This window comes from Etheostoma cragini, chromosome 6, assembly GCF_013103735.1.
Source record: "Etheostoma cragini isolate CJK2018 chromosome 6, CSU_Ecrag_1.0, whole genome shotgun sequence".
NCBI classification, from domain to species: Eukaryota; Metazoa; Chordata; class Actinopteri; order Perciformes; family Percidae; genus Etheostoma; species Etheostoma cragini.
Window position 1 is genome coordinate 21,689,455 of NC_048412.1, and position 18,805 is coordinate 21,708,259.

At 40.2% G+C, this 18,805-nt stretch overlaps 1 protein-coding gene across 1 annotated transcript in view; it reads right to left on the reverse strand.

Moving 5' to 3' along the window:
* Nucleotides 1-225: 225 nt before the first annotated feature.
* Nucleotides 226-18,805, reverse strand: part of fhl3a (four and a half LIM domains 3a) — a 30,405-nt gene continuing 11,825 nt past the window's right edge. The window contains exons 2-6 of the mRNA XM_034874775.1: nt 6,612-6,782; nt 5,424-5,598; nt 3,122-3,291; nt 2,760-2,946; nt 226-1,538 (exon numbers count right to left, since the gene is read on the reverse strand). Coding sequence (XP_034730666.1) covers nt 1,381-1,538; nt 2,760-2,946; nt 3,122-3,291; nt 5,424-5,598; nt 6,612-6,767 — 846 coding nt within the window. The 5' untranslated portion in view covers nt 6,768-6,782 and the 3' untranslated portion in view covers nt 226-1,380. The remainder of the gene's footprint in view (nt 1,539-2,759; nt 2,947-3,121; nt 3,292-5,423; nt 5,599-6,611; nt 6,783-18,805) is intronic.

Here is an 18,805-nt window from a genome sequence, read left to right on the forward strand (position 1 = left end):
ACACACACACACACAAACACACACACACACACACACACACACACACACACACACACACACATACACACAGATATTTCCTAGAAAGACTTATTAAACATACCAGAAGGCTTTTCTCCAGCTTGGACAGTAAACACAGTCCACAGAAAGCTATGACCTCATAAACCAGTAATGCATATTTCATTGTAACCACTAATAAACACAGATTATAAAAAGTGCCCAGCAAAGATCAGTCAGTGAACATTTTTTTAATTAGACTTTACAAATTAAACCAACCATGTTGCATTTATCCATATCAATTATCTTTTTTAATAGTTAAGTTTATACCGCTATCCCCTCAATGCTGTAATTTCCATCTTAAAATGTATATTTGCCAACTCTGACTCACCAGCATCAAAGCTGAAATAATGAAATATAGTTATTTTTACTTCACAAACATGTTACAAACTAACAATGAAGAACAAAACACTAACAGCGTTAACAGCAACAAAATTACTTTTGACGCAAATCATGCCAGACATGCATGCTCCTGCACGTTATTGCATTTAATTTCAGCTTGCTCTTGGTAATTAATGCTGGCTCTTTGAGCAATGGTGATCCAAAAGACAAAAAAAGACTAATTATAACAAATGAAAAAGACAGAAATAAGATGAAACTTTAAGAAAAAACAAGTGTCATTGCAAAGTTCAACAAAAGCAGATACATGACAAAAAAGTGGCCTGTGTGCCATGTTTTTAGTTGCGTTTTTATGTGCACATAACATGGTCGCAAGAGAATATTTTATTAAAAGTGCAAATGACTTTATTGATCATCACTGCAATAAACTGACTGCCTCACTAAACGCAGAAGTAGCAAATTTGTTCTACCTTTTTAAAATGCTTTAAACTGCAGTTTTAAGAGCATTAAAACAGTATCTCCACTATACTTTGAAATACAGAGTGTACATACTATAATGTATCAGTGTCTTCTCTTCAGAGCCTGACCTCTAGCTGAGGTGGCACATTTCTTTATAAAATACAAAGGATTTTTTTATGCAAACTGACTAGCACTTCGCATTTCTTTGGTTCAATAAAACATAGAGTAACATATATGTAATGTTATTAAGGCACTCCATAAACTTTTTTTCACAAAATCATTAACTTTTTGGTTCAAGAGGTTACTTTGGGGCAGTTGATACAAACAATGCAGCCCTAGCTCTTGGATTAAAATCAGACCCCGACAGGGACCAGGGGGAACGGATGTCTTTATATAAAAACAACCTGAGAGGCAGCATTTGTTAGCCTACGTTACCTTCCTCGGTAGTCACTCAGGGTCCATGAAATGCTGTGACAGAGGGGGGAAAAGTAAGTCAAGGGAAGGGTGAGAATGTGGTAAATGGCTGCTCTATAGGTTGCTGTTGCTGTTGCAGTTGCGGCACAAGATTCTGTCACCATCGGGGAAAAAGCCGGCGCCCACCAGTGACGCAGAGCACTGGGAGCAGGTGAAGCATGGCTGATGCCACTGGCGGTCCTCAAATGAGATGTACTTTCCTCCTCCAAAACCTAGGATGAAAAGAGCAATAAGACAGAGATTAAACTGTATGTCGAGCTTTAGGTCGCTTTTCCACCTGCCTCGTTTAGTTCGGTTGAATCAAAATAGAGTTTGTTTCACCACTGGTGTGGTTTGTTTGGGCAGGTGAGAACGCGGCAATTGAACTGTGGTGCGCACCAAAAGCGGACCAAACATGCATACCGAGACCTGCTTGAATAGGTGGTCTCGGTACACTTTCAATCGAATTCTGAAGCGGTTTATTTGTTGTGAGAACGTGATCCATACTCAAACCACACCAACTATACATACTCCACGAGTCGGAGCTAATGTCTCCTGTACTCAGGTGTGTTTAGCAATCTGCAATGAAGCAGAGCAGCAAACTGTAGCAGCGTGCAGTGTTTCTATCACAGAAATGGACTGCGGTCAAGCTCGCCGTCCATCACTTGTATCTCCGTGGTCAACCCAGCTGCCGTTAAAGTTGGAGACAGACGCCGGCAGAGCAGAGCCAATTCTCGGTGACCAGAGCAGACGTAGTAACGTCTTTTGCGAAAAAACAATGTCTGATCATTTTTAATGAAATGAGCTGGTTTGACCACTAGAATAGAACACAGGACCTTCCTCCTGTATTTTCATTCTTGCTCCTGCCCACACACATCAGACCAATAAGAGGAATGGAAGTTCTCGCGTGATTTGTAACAACATATTTTGGTACACTTAGATTTTTGCAGGTGTCAAACCAAACCAAACCAAACCCAACCAAGGACAAATCGCTCCAAGTTTACAAACTCACCAACTTATTGACCAAAGCAAAGTTGTTAGCATTTTGTCACGTCCCTGCAGTCATCCTTCCCCTGTGAGTTTCCCCGAGATTTTTTGGCAGCCCCTGAGCTCTAGTTTTTGCCTTTTTCCTGACTTAGTCCGGCTCCCGTTTGAACTCCTTGTCGTTTATTTTGCATTGTTGCTTTCTTTTTTATTAATTAAATCCCATCAAATGCTATCCCACATGCATGTGTATTCTCTGCATTTTGGTCTTCTAATTATGCTAAACCAAAACCCTAAATAAGCAAACATGTCAAACAATAACATTGCTCACAATGTAAAATACAGAAACTGGCTGTCAATCTGGTTAGACTTGGTAGTTTTAGCATTGAATCTTAACCCAAACATGAAAAGTAACACCTGAAGTAGCACAAATAAATATTATTATGTAGAAAATTGTGATATAATCTTGCCTGTGATTGGTTTGCTGCAGGCCTCGCACTTCTTGGCGTACAGGCTGCCAAAGCACTTGAGGCAGTAAGGGTTCTCATCCCGGGAGGTGAAGTGTTGACCCGCGAGCTGTGTCTTACAGCTGGTGCACACAAAACACTCCTTATGCCACGGCTCGTCCCGATAGGTCACACCACCTTTAGCCAGTGTCTGAAAATGAGAGCAGTCAGAGGTCACATGGAAAGTCTTTAAATTGACTTCTAAAATACATTCCCATGCACGTTCCTACATAACCAGAATTACTCCTCCTCATGTGTCGCATGCATTTGCGTTGTTTCTATCACTACCATGTGAGGATCAGTGGGAATTCTTTGACTAGACTTACCTTTTTACAGCGTGTGCAACGTGGGGCGAACTTGTCCTCATAGCAGGACACGCAGTAGTGTTCATCTTTGTCAGGGATGAATGACTTTGAGCCAATTGGCTGTTCGCAGCTGTGGCAGATGAAGCAGCCCTCGTGCCATGTAGAACCTCCGTACTCCAACTTCCTCGTACCTAGCAGCAGAGAGAAAGAGATGACAGGAGGAAGAGAGAAGTATGGAAAGAATGACAGCAGAGGGAGTCTTAATTTCTTTGTGTAGAATGCATCTTTTCCCAACCTTCATAGGATAATTATGGCCTTTTTGGTGGTGGTTTTGTTGAACTATGAAATTATACACTTCAATTGCTTGCATTCATATAAAGCTCATTTTGTTTCACTACAATTTCTTTTATTTAAAATTATAATACCCCAGACCCCACACTTCTTTCCTACTCCTGGAAACTGGCAGCAGGCTGCACAGAAAAGGATAATGCCATTTCCCCCTCTATGTCCCCAACCAATTCATCTTCTACCCCTTTGCTGTGGAGTTTTTTTAAATTATACTGCTTAGTTTATTCTATGGTGATGCAGTGGTTTGAGTGGGAGCGATGTTTTGCATTAACGTTTTCCTACTTCTGGCTGTGTGCTGTGGTGTTCTCTTGTCAATACCTACAAAACTAGCCCGGCATGCATCGCAGGTTATAAACTTACAGCAATTACAGTGGATGAAAGGTGGACATTATTAGCCGCTAGGTTTGAATATTTTACAAATAGAATAAAAGTGATCTAGCTGAAATTGCTAAATACAGTGCGCATAATTTTGGAGGGCAATTTCAGAAGCATCCCAACAATCTTAAATTGAATACAATTTGAAATTATTAAAAATGGGGGTAATACTACACCTGGAAGCCAATCCTGCATTTTGCTCTCTGCATATAGTCAATTATCAATAAGCCTTGGACAGTTTATTTGCCCTACAGGGCCTCTTGTCCTTGCACCACATGATACTATGTACTCTATTGCTACAGTATGTATTGTAGGTTTTCAGTGTGACTTTATAGCAATGGATTTCCTATGAATATCTTTTTCTTGGCAAATATAAATTAAGACGCTTTGTCACAGTGGACAGTGACAACGACAGAAATGCTGTCTGTCGGAGGATTTTCCAACTGAGAAAAGAAGAGGATCATTGTCTGAGAGACATGCCACATCCTGTGTGACCATCTTTGGCGCTTGGCCTATAGCAGCGGTTTTATCAGAGAGATCTTTTTAACCAAATCCTCTTGGCACTGGTATATAGTTTCTTCTCTCCTGTCACCGACTTAAACCACTTCAGCAGCGCATCCAGTTGTTAAACAAAGATTTGTGTGAATGCCTCTTTGTGAGGGTCTACATATTTCTATATGATAGCAAAAAGGGCTGCTAGTTCTTTAATTGGAAGAGAGGTAACACTATTGAGATTTGCAAAAAAGTGCATTAGAATTTTTAAAGATACAGTGATGTTTAAGAGTTTGCAGTATTATATACTACTAACTCCCAGGATCTTTCCCAGTCAAGAGGTCTTTTATCTTTTCACTTTCTATACCTATTTTTTTTTTTACTTTTCTAAACCTTATTTTCATAAAAAAAATGTGATTGATTACAGTGGAAATGAAGAGGAATGTCATTCTCTTCCTGAAATAATTTGCTAGTTTGTGAGGGCAGTGTAAGCTACTACATGGGCGATTAAATAACTGACTTGCTTATCCCTTGTTATCCTTAGTCTGCTGGCAGCCTACCACCACTGGGGATCTGACCTACAGACAAGTCAAGCAGACTGCCGATTACTTTGTCACATTCAGCACTGGCTGTTGCTCAATCGTGGACCATCACCTTTGTCTCTCCATATTTTTTCTAAAACCTCTTTCCAATTCTATATCTGCTTGATTGGTTACCTTGTACTTTTGTACTTTTCCGTCGCCCTGCTTCCTGGACTTTGCCATGTCATCATTTTCTGAAGTAATTTGCCTATCTATCTTGAAATTTGAATTTGTATACTATATGGAAAATAAAATGTGGCACAACGAGACTAATGCTTAATGGGTGACTGAAGGACCATAATATATGGCGCTGTCAAATGCCTTATGTGCAGGGTATTTTACATGTCATTCCCTCTTTCATTTGATTCCATCTTAATCAACTCGCTCCTTCTAGAGTTTAAGCTAAGCTATTTTTTATATTTTAAACACATAACACAGTTGGAAAAAAAAGTCACTTAAAGCACAGATGGAAAGAGCCTTAAATCTCAACACCTAAATCTCTATGCACACATGTCTTGCACCCTTACCTGGCATGACAATTTTGTCGCAGGCTACACACTTGGAGGAGTACTCATTGCAGTAGCAGTCATTGCAGAGCAGCGCTTCATCCTGGCTGGTAAAAGGCTCGTCAGCCAGCGAGCGATCACAGCGGAAACAGCGGAAGCAGTGCTCATGATAGTGCCGGTCCTCATAGAAGAGCTCCTGGCAGCAGATCAAGAGGAGACAACAAGGAATTTGGAGGTCATTTCATAAATATAGCACAACAAATAAATGTTTGTAATACATTTTGAGTTCATAATTGTTTATTTTTTAATGTTAGACATTTTCAGAATTGCAACCAAAAGGAGGCAAAGCTACAAAAGAAGCAGAGAGGAGTGTTTGATTGGTCTGGTTCAAACTGACACCTGTAACGTCTGCATAGGCAGCAACAAGTATGTGGTTATTCTGTGTGTACGTGTTCAGAGTGTAATATATTTGGAGCACACTTCTTTAAGAAAAGAAAAGTCTCACAAGGATGTTGAATTGATTGTCTAAAGGCACTGAGCCAAGAACACGCTGGCTATATTCATCACCAACTGCCCATGATGCTGTTGATAACGCATCGGCCTCCTTAGCTAAGCAAACTAATAAGCACTGTAACATGCTCCATTCTGTAAACTTCATTAAGTAGCGTGGGCCAGTCTTAAATGATCCACTTCATGTTAGTGTTTTCCATTAGGGGAAGATTAAATTTGAACTTGATTGTGGTGAAGAGGGAGACATTCCCTCATGCTGCATTTTTACTATCTGAGACAAAATGTGCCTGTTGGCTTATGTGGACTTAGTGGAAATTGCCTGTATAATTGCATGTTAAATTAGCCTTTACTATGTCTTCCCACACAAAGTAAAAAGAACACGCCTCATTTAGCATGAATTATGTGTTATTAACTTGACATAACTTTTGTTACAGCCATCCAACGCTATGTCAAAACATGGTAAAAATGGTTTGAACCTAAATAGAACAGATCTTTGATATGCTTTACCTTTGTTTAAACTGTTAAATTTGTGGCCTACAGTGTGGAAAGACTAAGGTCATAAATGTGGTTCATTCCAGTGCATGTATTGCATAAAATAAATGTAATGTTTCAACTGAATTTCTGTATGTACTCTACTTGTTACTGTTGTGCAGAAGATAGATGATTGCATGTCTGATCATGTCAAAATGGATGCCTTACCCTTGCGTCATGGCCGATCAGCTCTTTGCACTCATCACACGTGTTGGAGAACAGGCTGTCGTAACAGGGGATGCAGTAGGGACTGTCATCTGACTGGATGTACTTGCGGCCATACAAGGACTCCTTGCAGTTGTCACAGTCAAAACTGTCAGCCATTGTTATTTACTATAACCTGAAACACAAAAAAGAGACTCTTGAATCTGCAACATTTTAAAAAATAAAAAAAAGTGCCAACAAACCCACAAGAGATGAGGACAAGAACAGATGGACAATAGAAGAAGGGAAGAACAGGAGGGAGAGTCCAGAGGAATGATTCAGACACCTTTTCTGGCACAGCAGTTGGACATCAGTATAGACTTTCCCTGCCAATATTTACGCTGTAAATACTTTGGTTTGTTCCAGCAGGGGAGCTGAGCTCAAACAAAACACGCTGTGCAAGTGGGAGCAAGTAGAAAAAGAGTGAGAGAGATATAGAGCAACAAGAGAGGCAGCACATAATGCCTGTTACGTTTTATTGCTGTGTGATGAAAGTGTGGTGGATGCAGAGGGAGGGCACAAGACAAGAGAGGGAGCTGTCACGTTGCTTTCTCTCTGTAACTACCAACTTCTTTCCTGTCGCTGTTAACCGCTCAAAATCTGCAACATAAAGATTAAAGCCCCTCTCTTACGACTAAGTGGGAATACAGTATTGTATCCTTGCATGTGAAGCCATCACACACACCTGTAAATATTTATGAGGCAAGGATATTATTTATTTATAACCCTATTTGCGAGTACAGCATGGACCACCAACAGATGCAGAAACCCCATGAAGCATTTGTGAGTGTTAGCGTGTGTCAAAAACCCAGACACTTGAAGCTGTTTGAACATGACTCCCTGAAAAGTTGCTTCCTGTCAGCAATTACAGATGCAAGATGCAACTACAGTACTGCATATACAGATACAGGAGGTGTACTGTCTTAAGTACAAGAATTTCACAGTGTGATAGGCCCCTTGATCATGACTGAGCACACAACAAAGTGACAGACTAATATTGTGAGAGCATTATGGCAACAGTATCAAGTTGCCAAAACATTACAGCATGGCTGGAGGAAAGCCAAGTGATAAGTGATACTGCCCTCTGGCAAGGTGCACTGCTGGCTACTCATTCCCACCACCCAGTAATAATAATCACCTCTAATATAATAATCAGTCAAACTGCAAACTTGCCCTTTGCTGCCTGTCTTACGCACGGACGTACGCACGCACTCACACACATACAAAAATATGTCCACCCGGCAACTGCACAAACAGTATATACAATGCACAGAGGAGACATGCACACACACACACACATACACACTCACACTCACACACACACACACACACACACACACACACACACAAACACTAAAACACAGAGTGACACAGAAAAGGTAACAAAGACTAAAAGCTAAATCCCACAAGATAGATCATCAAAGAAAACATTAGTCCCAGACTCTCATGTTTCATCTATCTCAGCCGTTTGGCGAGACAAAAGCTCTTAATGAGTCGAGGTGAGAAAGTCAAGATCCAACAGGCTTCACCTGTTAATAGTCTTCATATTTAACCCAGTGACAGGCTTTTTGTTAACACAACACCACTTCCCCAAACTGGACAGACACTCTCAGTACCCTTTGACAGCCTTAAGACTTAAATAAGAAAGTGTAAATGCTCAACACCTCTGCATCTCTGTTTGTACACTGGCTGGCATCCCTAGATTGCCATATCTCTCTATCTAGTGACTGAATGGATACATATGTATATCTTATATTTATACTAACCATCTGGAGGTTATAGCCTGTGTAATCTACAGACAGGTGCTGAACTGCCATTAGCCCTCATAACCCCAAACTCAACATTAGATCAACAAAGTAAAGAGCTGAAAACGAGCAATATGACCTTAATGTTATCTGCAGTGCTAGGTAGGTATGTGCTGCATTCGCTTGCCAGGTAAGAGAACGAGACGAGGCATGACTCACAATGCCGGGAGGCTAGTGTTATGACGTCTGATGTGACATTTAATTTCCAAAGCAAATCAGACAGCTGTTTATTGCCCTCCCAAATTCATATGTATCATCAACATATCCTCGCAGAGGCTGCAGAAAGTAGGTCATGAAATATCTCAAATGCAGATGTCTACAGTAACTAGCCAATGTCCCTATACAAGAGATAGATCACTTGTTGCTCATGGACGCATTATTTCCACGCTGGTCCCATGCAGCCTTAGCTAGTCTCCTTCTCTATAAAGATGTTTATGGTCTCAAGAGAGGTGCTAATTTGCCAACAATCAAGTTATTATTAAGTGACGGATAGTCTCACATTGCCTGACCTATCTTAACACCGCTATGTGGAGATACTGTAGGTCTATCAATTCTTCGATAGGGAAAAAACTGCTCTGGATTGTTTGGATTTCTTATCACAACCGTTCTTGGTGGAGCTAAGCCCTGATAGCGGAGCTACCGAGAGAGGAGGAACATCCGGCATGTGACGGATGCGCTGGTTGTCAAGCTTTATCCCAGCAATGTACATTCATTGAGCCAGACTAAGTAACGGAGAACTCACTACAGCACAGATGAGAATTTTACACTGAATTTCAAAGATTCCAAAGTCTGATTCATGAATATGTATTACTTTAGAATCAGAAGAAGGGCTTGTTTTGACTTGCAGGTCTTATTGTGTTTCCATTTCAGAGAGATTCACTTTGGGTATCAGTGTTTGAGTGGCCAAGGCAGAGCCTGAAATGAACTCCTGATGGCACAAGCTCCCACAGAGAGGGGCATGACGTCAGTGCACTGACCCCTGGGCAACGGACTAAGACGTGATTGCATGCAGTAATGCTGACCTAAACCCCACAATCCCAAATAGAAGAGAAGGGAGAGAAAACATAAGAAAAGATGGATCTGGGTCATGATAAAACTCTAGTCCAGAGGGCAGTTCTCACAGGGCTTTGAATCTACTACTGTATATGCCTCCCAGCAGACATAACATAATAACATAACAACATATCCAAAACCCAGCAACTAAGATTTAGGGGTGGGAATGTCTTGGCACCTAACAGTGTGATTAGATTCTAAACCAATTATTGATGCATCAATATGCTTTTTTTTTTTTTATGTACATTTCCATTAGGCCTGCACAATATTGGAAAAATCTGACATTGCGATATTTTTTACCCTGCGATATATATTGCAATATGATAAAAGAAAAAGTAATTTTTAAAACATGACATAAATAGCTCTATTTGGAAATAATAAATCATTGCATCTACATAGAAGAAAAAAATGAAAAAGGATTTTTTTTTTTAATGTGAACCATTCTTTGTTAAACTTTAATGCTTTACAAACACCAGAGCAAGTAAGCGCTGTGACTAACGTTATGCTTCTTAAGTGGTTTTGGAGAGGGAAACTAGGTAGAAATGCAGTGGTTGACTATGACACCATCATATTAATATAATACTATCAATCTAGGCTAACGTGAATCACAGTGACTGCATGATGCTTCCTCAAAATTTCAGGTTGTGGTCGACTAGCGGGGTTAGCTCGTTAGTTTGATAAATTGATCAGATCTGCATGTCATGCGCACTAGCATCAAAATCTGTGTATTCAAGAAAATTTAATCAGTACAAAAGACATTAGATCAGACACAGACTTCTGTAGTAGAGTAGTGTTACGTTTTCAGTGTTGCGGCTCCGAACTGTAACATTAGTTGGGACGGACGGACCCCTTGTTTCTTTAGACTAACTATATTAGCTTAAGCCTGGCTGGTAGCAGCTTTCTGCGGGGTAATTGGCCGGGAGATGTTGTGATTATGCAGCGGATATAAAACACTGACTACTGTAGCTTCACACCCATAGAAAACTATGTGCGTCACTGTGTCAGCGGCAGCTGCTGTCTACGGTACTTTTCTACACACGAAGAGCCTCACTTCCCATAACAAACCCCACACGTTGCCCACATGGCTACCTGGCTTAAAGGGGAAGGGTTGGACGATAATATTCTTGTAAACGGAGAACGGTGAAAGTTTACTTTTCTATCAAGCAGCAAAATTGGATTAGTGGCAACATAGCAACATCCTGCAATGTGACTATCGCGCATGCACATGGCGATGTTGATGCTAAAACACAATATCGTTCAGCCCTAATTTCCATGTGTGGTTTAAAAAATAGTTTGTTAGATTTTGACATATACAGAATTTGTATAAGTTTTCATGAAATGTTTTGTCTACTGAGGTTTTTTAAGCGTGTACTGTGAGAGAAGGTGACTTTCACAAGCAACTTCCATGTCAGAGGCTCAGTCATGTTTTAAGGTGGAGAATTGGCTTCTTAGAACATGAAACATGAGGTGGTCTGTTGTAGTGTGATAAAGTAGATGAACAACATGTATGTGTTTTGCCTAATTATTTTATGTATGTCTTATCAGATCATGTATATATACCGTTTACAAAACTTTTTTTTGTCCATTTGGCCAATTTTGTGTGTGTTATTTTCTGTTTTGCCTAAACTTCAAGTTGTTATCCATTATCCCATCCTCTTCAGCCACTCTGTTTTCTGATTTGAACATGTCTGGACACAGTAACCGTTTTTTAAAATAATCGATTATTAACTTATCAGAATCGAGCATCAAATTGTTCTAGAGAGACTCAATGCATCTAAGAAGCCCACCCTGGGTTAATTATGTTCTTGTATACCAGAGCTGTGACTGAATTCAAACCTGACACGCCAGATGGTTCGTTGCAAAGAATCATGTGAGAAGCCGTTGTTGGAAACTGTCTAGAAAACGGCAGGCACTTTCAAACATTACACCCGTCTATTATGTCCGCCATTGTTGTTTTTTGCAAAACAGTTGCAGACATCACACACACCTAAAAACCATGCCGTAGCTGCCAGTAGCTCCTCACCGGAAGCTCATTGGTTCAGTGAGCTGTTAGTTGAGACTTAAACTCATTATGTGAAGCCTGAAAAGATAGATTTCCGTTTGATTCTCACGTGATCTCTTGATACCACAAGAATCCAGCTCCTGTGCAAGGTAAACTAAATTCAGGCTGCTGGAGAAAATGTGGGCTTCAAAGAAATCACCACAGCCTCCACACAAGACAATAGTTAAGAAATATTGTACTAAGTTTAATTATAGTATTGCAGCACAGCGTGGGGATCTCTGTTTTATGGTACATTCCATTCTCTATAATGATCCAGAGGGAGTTTATCTGAGAGAGAGACTGAAATGTGTTTTAAATTCAGCTATATTGGTCAATATGAATGACTCCGCAGAAATGTCTCTATCTGGTTTACTTAAGCCTTGTGCGACTGTGTTCTGTTGGATGAAAGGCCAGTTTACAGTGGTATTCTTATTATGAACATATCAGTCTGTTTGTCAAAAGCAAGATATTTCCAATAGATGATGAATGAATTAGCTGTGGTTATTCCTTCACTACGGACAAACGTAAATATACAGAATTTAATATAATGTTAGCCACATCACTAAAACTGAATGAAAACCAAAATCCTCAGTGTGTTGATCCCAGAAATTTGGTGGCTCAGGAATAATTTTTTTCTTGAACGGAAAATTAAGATCGAAATGTGTTGTATGTGTGAATTTATGACTATTTTTTCTGATTACATAGAGCATTTTGTTGGCAAGGTAAAAGCAGGATAATTCCCCTTGTGTCGCATGGTTCTAGGCCCTGCATCATCCATTACAATGATGGAATTTGTTGGATTTAATCCCTTAGTTAATATTCTGCAGTGTAATAAACCTTGTATTCCCGGGGCTGCAAACAGACATTTAGACATCTGGATGTAAGATAGCAGAAGAATGCCAAGGCTACATTCTACTAGTCCTCACAACCCTCCCTGATTGGCATAAGGGGGTTAAGTTCAAGGCCAATTGTCAGACACCACAGAGCAACAGACCAATGCAAGCAACCAGGCCTGTATGCTGTTGCTGGGCAACATAGCCATAGTTGGTTACTGAAGGGCTAGCAGATACCCTGTCCAGACCGGTCCCACAGGCAGGCCTGTTAATCCCCAGCCCAAACTTTGCTTACGCTCTGGTTGGTTCCAAATGAACAGTCCGCACAGCCTGCTGGGAACAAGCCTGCCAGTTCTTCCCCCCCTTACCCTGCCATCCATTAGAATAACCTGCTTTTAAATTACTTGTTTTACTAAGACCCTCGATCGGGTAGCGGATCTGTAGTTCTAATGGGACAATCCCGCTTCCAACCTGTAGGGGCCCCAAAGTTGGAAAAGTTGCATAGTGTGGCTTTAAGTTCTACCTCACATTAGAGGAGAAAAAGACAACACCCCTCTGTTTTGTCTAATTATAGAAAATGTATTATAAAACGCAATATATAAATAACACTTAAAATGGTCACGTTTGGAATGTTATGTGAAATGAAAACGGACTTTCAAAGCTGTAATTTCTTATTTACTAGTTAAAAAAGTTGGGCTATAACTATTGTGGATCAGTTTGTTTCTGAAGTTACAAACTTTACAAACAGTTTGAGATTAAAATTGGAATGTTACATCTACCAACAGGCCTATTAACAATAAACAAATGTAAACAGAAAAACACAAAATCTAACTCTAGGTTCACAAGTATTTATTAAGTATTTAAGTATTTTCTTTCAATATTTTGGGCATTTTTTCAGTGTCGTTAGATGAAATACAGCCCTATTTTAATCTAAATGTAAATGATTTTCCACGCGTCCATAAAGTTGATGTCAGTGGAGCAGCTGTTGTTTTTGTCACTTGTTGACACTGTGTCAATAAGTGACAACAGCTATCTCTGTTTCTTTCCTTCCTTACAACAACAACAAAAACATTGTGTGGCTTTGATATTGCAGGGCCATTGTGGAAATGTCGTATCTCTAACACAAAATAATGTCACAGAGCAGAAGTGTTGCAACTGTATCCATTCTGATAAGACAACATGGTGGTGGAAATAGCATCGCTTTCTGCCAATGATGCCTGACAACTCAAAAATGGTTTGGTACACTGCCAAGTGGGGAATGTTGCAAACATTGTGGCTGTGCTGTAGAATAAGGTCTGCAAGCAATGCAGTTATGAAGAAACCATATCAATACCAGAGCAACTGCTCTATTTGTTACATCTATGTTTATAGGTCCATAGTGCACCTTTATACTTAAACAAGGGTGGATTTTACTGTGCATAGTAAGATCCGATTTACTTTAAGAATGTAGCTACAAAAGCATCTCAGTCACCTTTAACTGTGTGATCTTTTGGCAGTAAGAAAACTCACACACCAGAGGAAGGAGTGTGTTGCTGAACAGGTCCCCTTAAAACACATGGCTTCCTTTTATACAGGTCCCAGACTGAGAGTAATGAAAAAACAGTGGGACAACAAAAGAGACAGAAAGAAAATAAGGTGACATTTAGAGGCAAATGAATACTGGAGCAGGATCTTAAACCTACAGTCTGACAAGTCTTAAATCAAATTAGAGGAAAGCTGCGTTTGGATAAACACACACCATCGCATTGCCTTCTGGCTGGTGCCTGGACATCTTCCAGATACAGTTAAGCGCCTTGGCTGGCTTTGAGATGTAGAAAAAAGTATAGTACTGGACACTTAAGTATATCATTTGAGGGCCTGGCTGAGCATATCAAAAATAAAGTACAATGTCAAAAACACACTTCAGAAAGGTTCATTTGTGTCTCAGTCCAATGGCCACTTGAAAGGAGCCTGATGGAGAAGTCGTCTGATCTTAGTTATTCCAGCGCCTCATGACCGTTGAAGACTTTTCCATTTGGTGTCCGATGCCAAAAAGGCAAAGACATGAATTGCAAAAGACCTTTTTAATGGTCCAGAACTTATGTTTATGACACAATGTCAGAGGGATTAGAATATATTTTTTCTTTAAGGGATTGAAAACCGAGGTCAGGTTTCCTTTAGAGAAGCTTCCAGATCCACTCATTCTATGAGACTGGTCTTTTCACAAGCTAAATCCCATCAACATGACTAATTGTCTGCATGGGAAAACAGTTAAGAACCTTTCCGGTCACAATAAAACAATACAAAAGTTGGACGTTGGAAGATATTTGTTATTAGTCAAGTTCTGTGTGCAGTTCCTGCTGGCTTTCCCTGCATCAGATAAAAGAAGTCCAGTAATCAAAAGGACACTCTGGGGCAATGAATCTTATCACAGGAAGAGGAGGAAATTGCTCATGAAGGAGAGATAATGCAGCAGCCCCATTCATAAACACATGTGCTTATTTAAACAAGTACTGATTATGGACATACAAAAAGCATTTTAATTCTGATGTTAAGAAAGAATTTTTGCTTACTTAAAAGGTCATAAAAATGGCAGTTCAGTGTACATGTGGGAAAAAAACTGCAATCATCATCATGACATTGAGTCAACACTTATACGATGGGGTCAGCAAAAGTTCAGATAGAGTAAACAATCAGTGACTACTATGCGTGCTGTCATTTTTGTAATCTCTCGATGTTAGAGGAGAACCTGGGCCACCCACATTCTCAGGATACTACTACATCAGCCTATAAGCACAACGCTACTGAGAAAAGTTTAATTCACTGACTTTTTTTTTAATAACATCAACGAACGAGCTGTGGCCGGGCGAAGGGGAGTAAGGGTGGGGGTCGGTCCGGGGGTACCTGAGACTGCTTCGTTGTGGGAGCCTGGGTCAGACTTAACGATACAGCACAGGCTGCAGGACCAGACACTGGAGCGCTAACCTGTTATTTTCCCTGAGCGTTTAAACACTGCCTGGTGTGGAGTGGGAGGAGACAGAGGGCTCAAATGAAAGCCAACATCATAAACATAAAGGGGGAAAAGGACTACCTGCAGCGGCAAATGTCACCACGGCCTTTATAATTTGTCCCTTCTTGGCAACTTTTAATGACCATGCAAGTGTGGGGTTATGACTTGATGTCTTTTAATATTAGCCTTGATTATGTTGTGTGGTACACACTGCAGCATTAGAGTAAAGCTGCAAGTGAATAACAGCTGGCCTAAAAGGACTGTATGTCAAACCTTCTGGACTCAATTATTATTAAAGGATTTGATATGGTGACTTAAATGAGTCCAAAGGGTAAACAGAAAGCACTGCACAAGCTTGCATTGACGTATGTTTAGTAGTACTTAAAACATACATTTATCATAATCTGACAGTCACTTGACACACAGAGACTTGAGGACGTGCTTGCAGGGAGGACTCCAAGTGCATATGGATGGCAAAAACTTTTGAAGAAATGAGCAGCTGAAAATGCAATTGTCACAGCTCATCTGTCCCCTTCCACAAGCCTCAATAAAACCTGTCTCAATCCCAACGTTCCACAATGCTCCACCAACACCAAACAATAACATCGCAATTATTTTAAATCATACAGTACTGTACCAACCACCATGAGGGAAAGTTTGGAACTCAGGAATGAATCTGAATTTATTTATATATCACTGTGTGTCTGGATGACCAAAAGAGTACATTTTTGGCCTACATTTGTCTTCCTTTGAAGCCCAAAAAAATTGCTGCTATACATTAGCGCTTCACATCTGGTTTGCATTGGGGAAACTATGCAGTCAACTCCTGTGTGCCAGTGGAGGTTTCAGAGAGTCACTGCCTGGAGAATGCAAGAAAGGTTGTCTTCTCTTTTTTTATCCCTCTGTGCTGGTATTTGCCGGTAAACGTTTAGATGGCAAAGGGAAAGATGGAGCAAGAGAAACAGAGAAGCTTGAAAGCAAGCAAAAAATCTTGACAGTCTGCTAGCTGATTTTTGGATACACTTTGAGGCGGTAAACAGTGTGGTGAGAGGAGAGGAAGGTAAGGAATGCAGAAACAATGGAGTTAAAGAGAGTGTGTGATAAACAGCCAATATTCAACAAAAAGATTAAAAGCTGATGCCTGTTGAACAAAACTGTACCATCAGATACAGGAAAAGGAAAACTGAGAACGGGGCTGAAAGATCTCAGGCTAACAGTTGCATTTTCTGGGGGTCTCACTCAGTGCTTTGGTCTGGCCGCTGGTTTTAGAATAAATAAGTTAAGCAGGGTTGTTCTAAGGCCTCCATATGAAAGGACGAGTATATTATTTGTCTTTGAACAAACATGGCCATTAATACCAGGGACCCCTTCATTCCAAAGATTCACAAGACAGATTTGTGCCCAAAAATGGATAGCTTAGTCATTATCCTACTATGTTCACATCCTCCCTTTCGTCATCTACACTCGGATTCAAGGGATAGGACATCCCTTTGAAATCTGAAGCCTTCACTGTTTAGTGAAAACCCATCTCAGTTTTGACACCTGCTTTGTTCTTCTGAGAACCGTGGCTTTGCACATTGTTTAAATAAATGTATTCACTTTTAAAGCACCCTGGCTTACACACATACTGTACTGTTTAAAACAACACAGTCTCCATTCATAGCTGAGCAGAATGAGAAGTATGCATAGTGAGGTCAGGGTACTTTCACTTGCAAGCTGGGTGATTCAGTTACTGGTTTGCAAGCCCCTTGAGAGGATGTTATTTTCACAGGACCAACCTTCAGATGGGGAACAGAAAGAGCCCTTCTGAAGACATATCTTCAGTGGCAATGCAGAAATATCAACATTTGTCTGTGTCTTTGCTACAGGCCAGACAGACACAGGGTATGTCTCGCAAGTCATCACAATGGAAAATTATCTCTGGTCTTCTCATATAAATAAAACAAACTGCTTTAAGCTGATTTAAGAGATATAAAGGACAATGTGGCCTCATTTGATTTACACAGATCCTAATACGGACTTGAGGCACGTGCCTTGGAGCTGTTGCTATTAAATTTTGGACCATGAAATAATCATAGATATTGAGGATGCTTTGACTTGGCATATGTGCTTTTGATGTGATAGAAAATTTGAAGTGTTTTTTTTTTTCCTGCTATTGCTATGTCTTTTTTGTTGAACTTTTGTAGAAAAGTGTGTGTTTTACAGCTTTGTGTGTCAAATACTGTCAGTTGTCTTATTAGTTATTCCTGTGCTTTGTCAGAGAGAAATTGCACTCTCATTTCATGGTAATGCAAAAATTTAACCAATGACACAGGACAAACTCAAAATCTGTCATTATTATATATAATTATCTGAGCAAAGTATATCAGGATGGGAAGAAAGAAAAACTCCTATTAATTCTGCCTTTTTAGCTCAGCTAATTATCTCTTTGAATGCAAATCCAATTCATTCTTGTTAATGTGATTTTACACTGTTTCACTATTTACAGGTATCTAATTTTATAGTTGTATAGTATAAAATCTACTAGTTAAACATAACTAAAATTATTTAAAAAGCCCAGTAAGCATGATGATATGCCTGCATCGTAATTTTGACTTAAACATGTCCTGGCCACTGTTGGGCTATTATTAACCCATAGGGACTGAATACCAAGGCTAACTGTGAACCAAAAGACACAAAATGGCTCCAGCAGACTGGTCATTCCCAGGTGGTCTCCTAATGTTGCTGAGTCAGCGCAACTAGCCAGGACATCAAGGAGCTAGGATAAGGTTTCACAGGCTGCACACTCAGCAATCTAAGAATGCCACACACAACTGTGAAGTACACACCCACAACTGCTAGCAATTATTTATAACTCATTCAGACTTGTGGCTTGTGGCTTTAGTCATGGCACCTGACCCTGAGGTTAATGTCCAGACAAGACAGGTATTTCTTTTAAAGCATACATCCCAACACCACTAATCATAAACAATCAATTTGTTGTAATAAGCAGGTGGATGTTTCCAATCACTGTGTGCAGAGGGCTTTAATGGGTATTATGTATTATAAGCAATACTAGGAAAAATTTACATTCTTGACAACAGCTGCACGAATGAGCTCCCACAACCGCAACAGACCAAAATACTCGCCCCTCTCCCTGCCCGAGTCTGTAACCCTTAGAAGATGGGTTCATTTGAAAAAAGCATTATTTTTCGCTTGGAAAATGAAGGTGGGGCCTGCCAAATGTAAAACGACTGGTATGAATATCTAGGAAGTCATTTCCAGTATATACAGCCATTTTTTCCCCTTCTTAGACACATCTCCCTGGCAACATGTAAACAGTGCCCTCATTCCCCTGGACCATAAACCTCTTGGCAGTGATGCTTAGCTCTCGTTTCATTCCACCCAGCGCTACCTGAGGGTACAACCCAAAGTGGCAAAGTGAAAATTGATGTGTT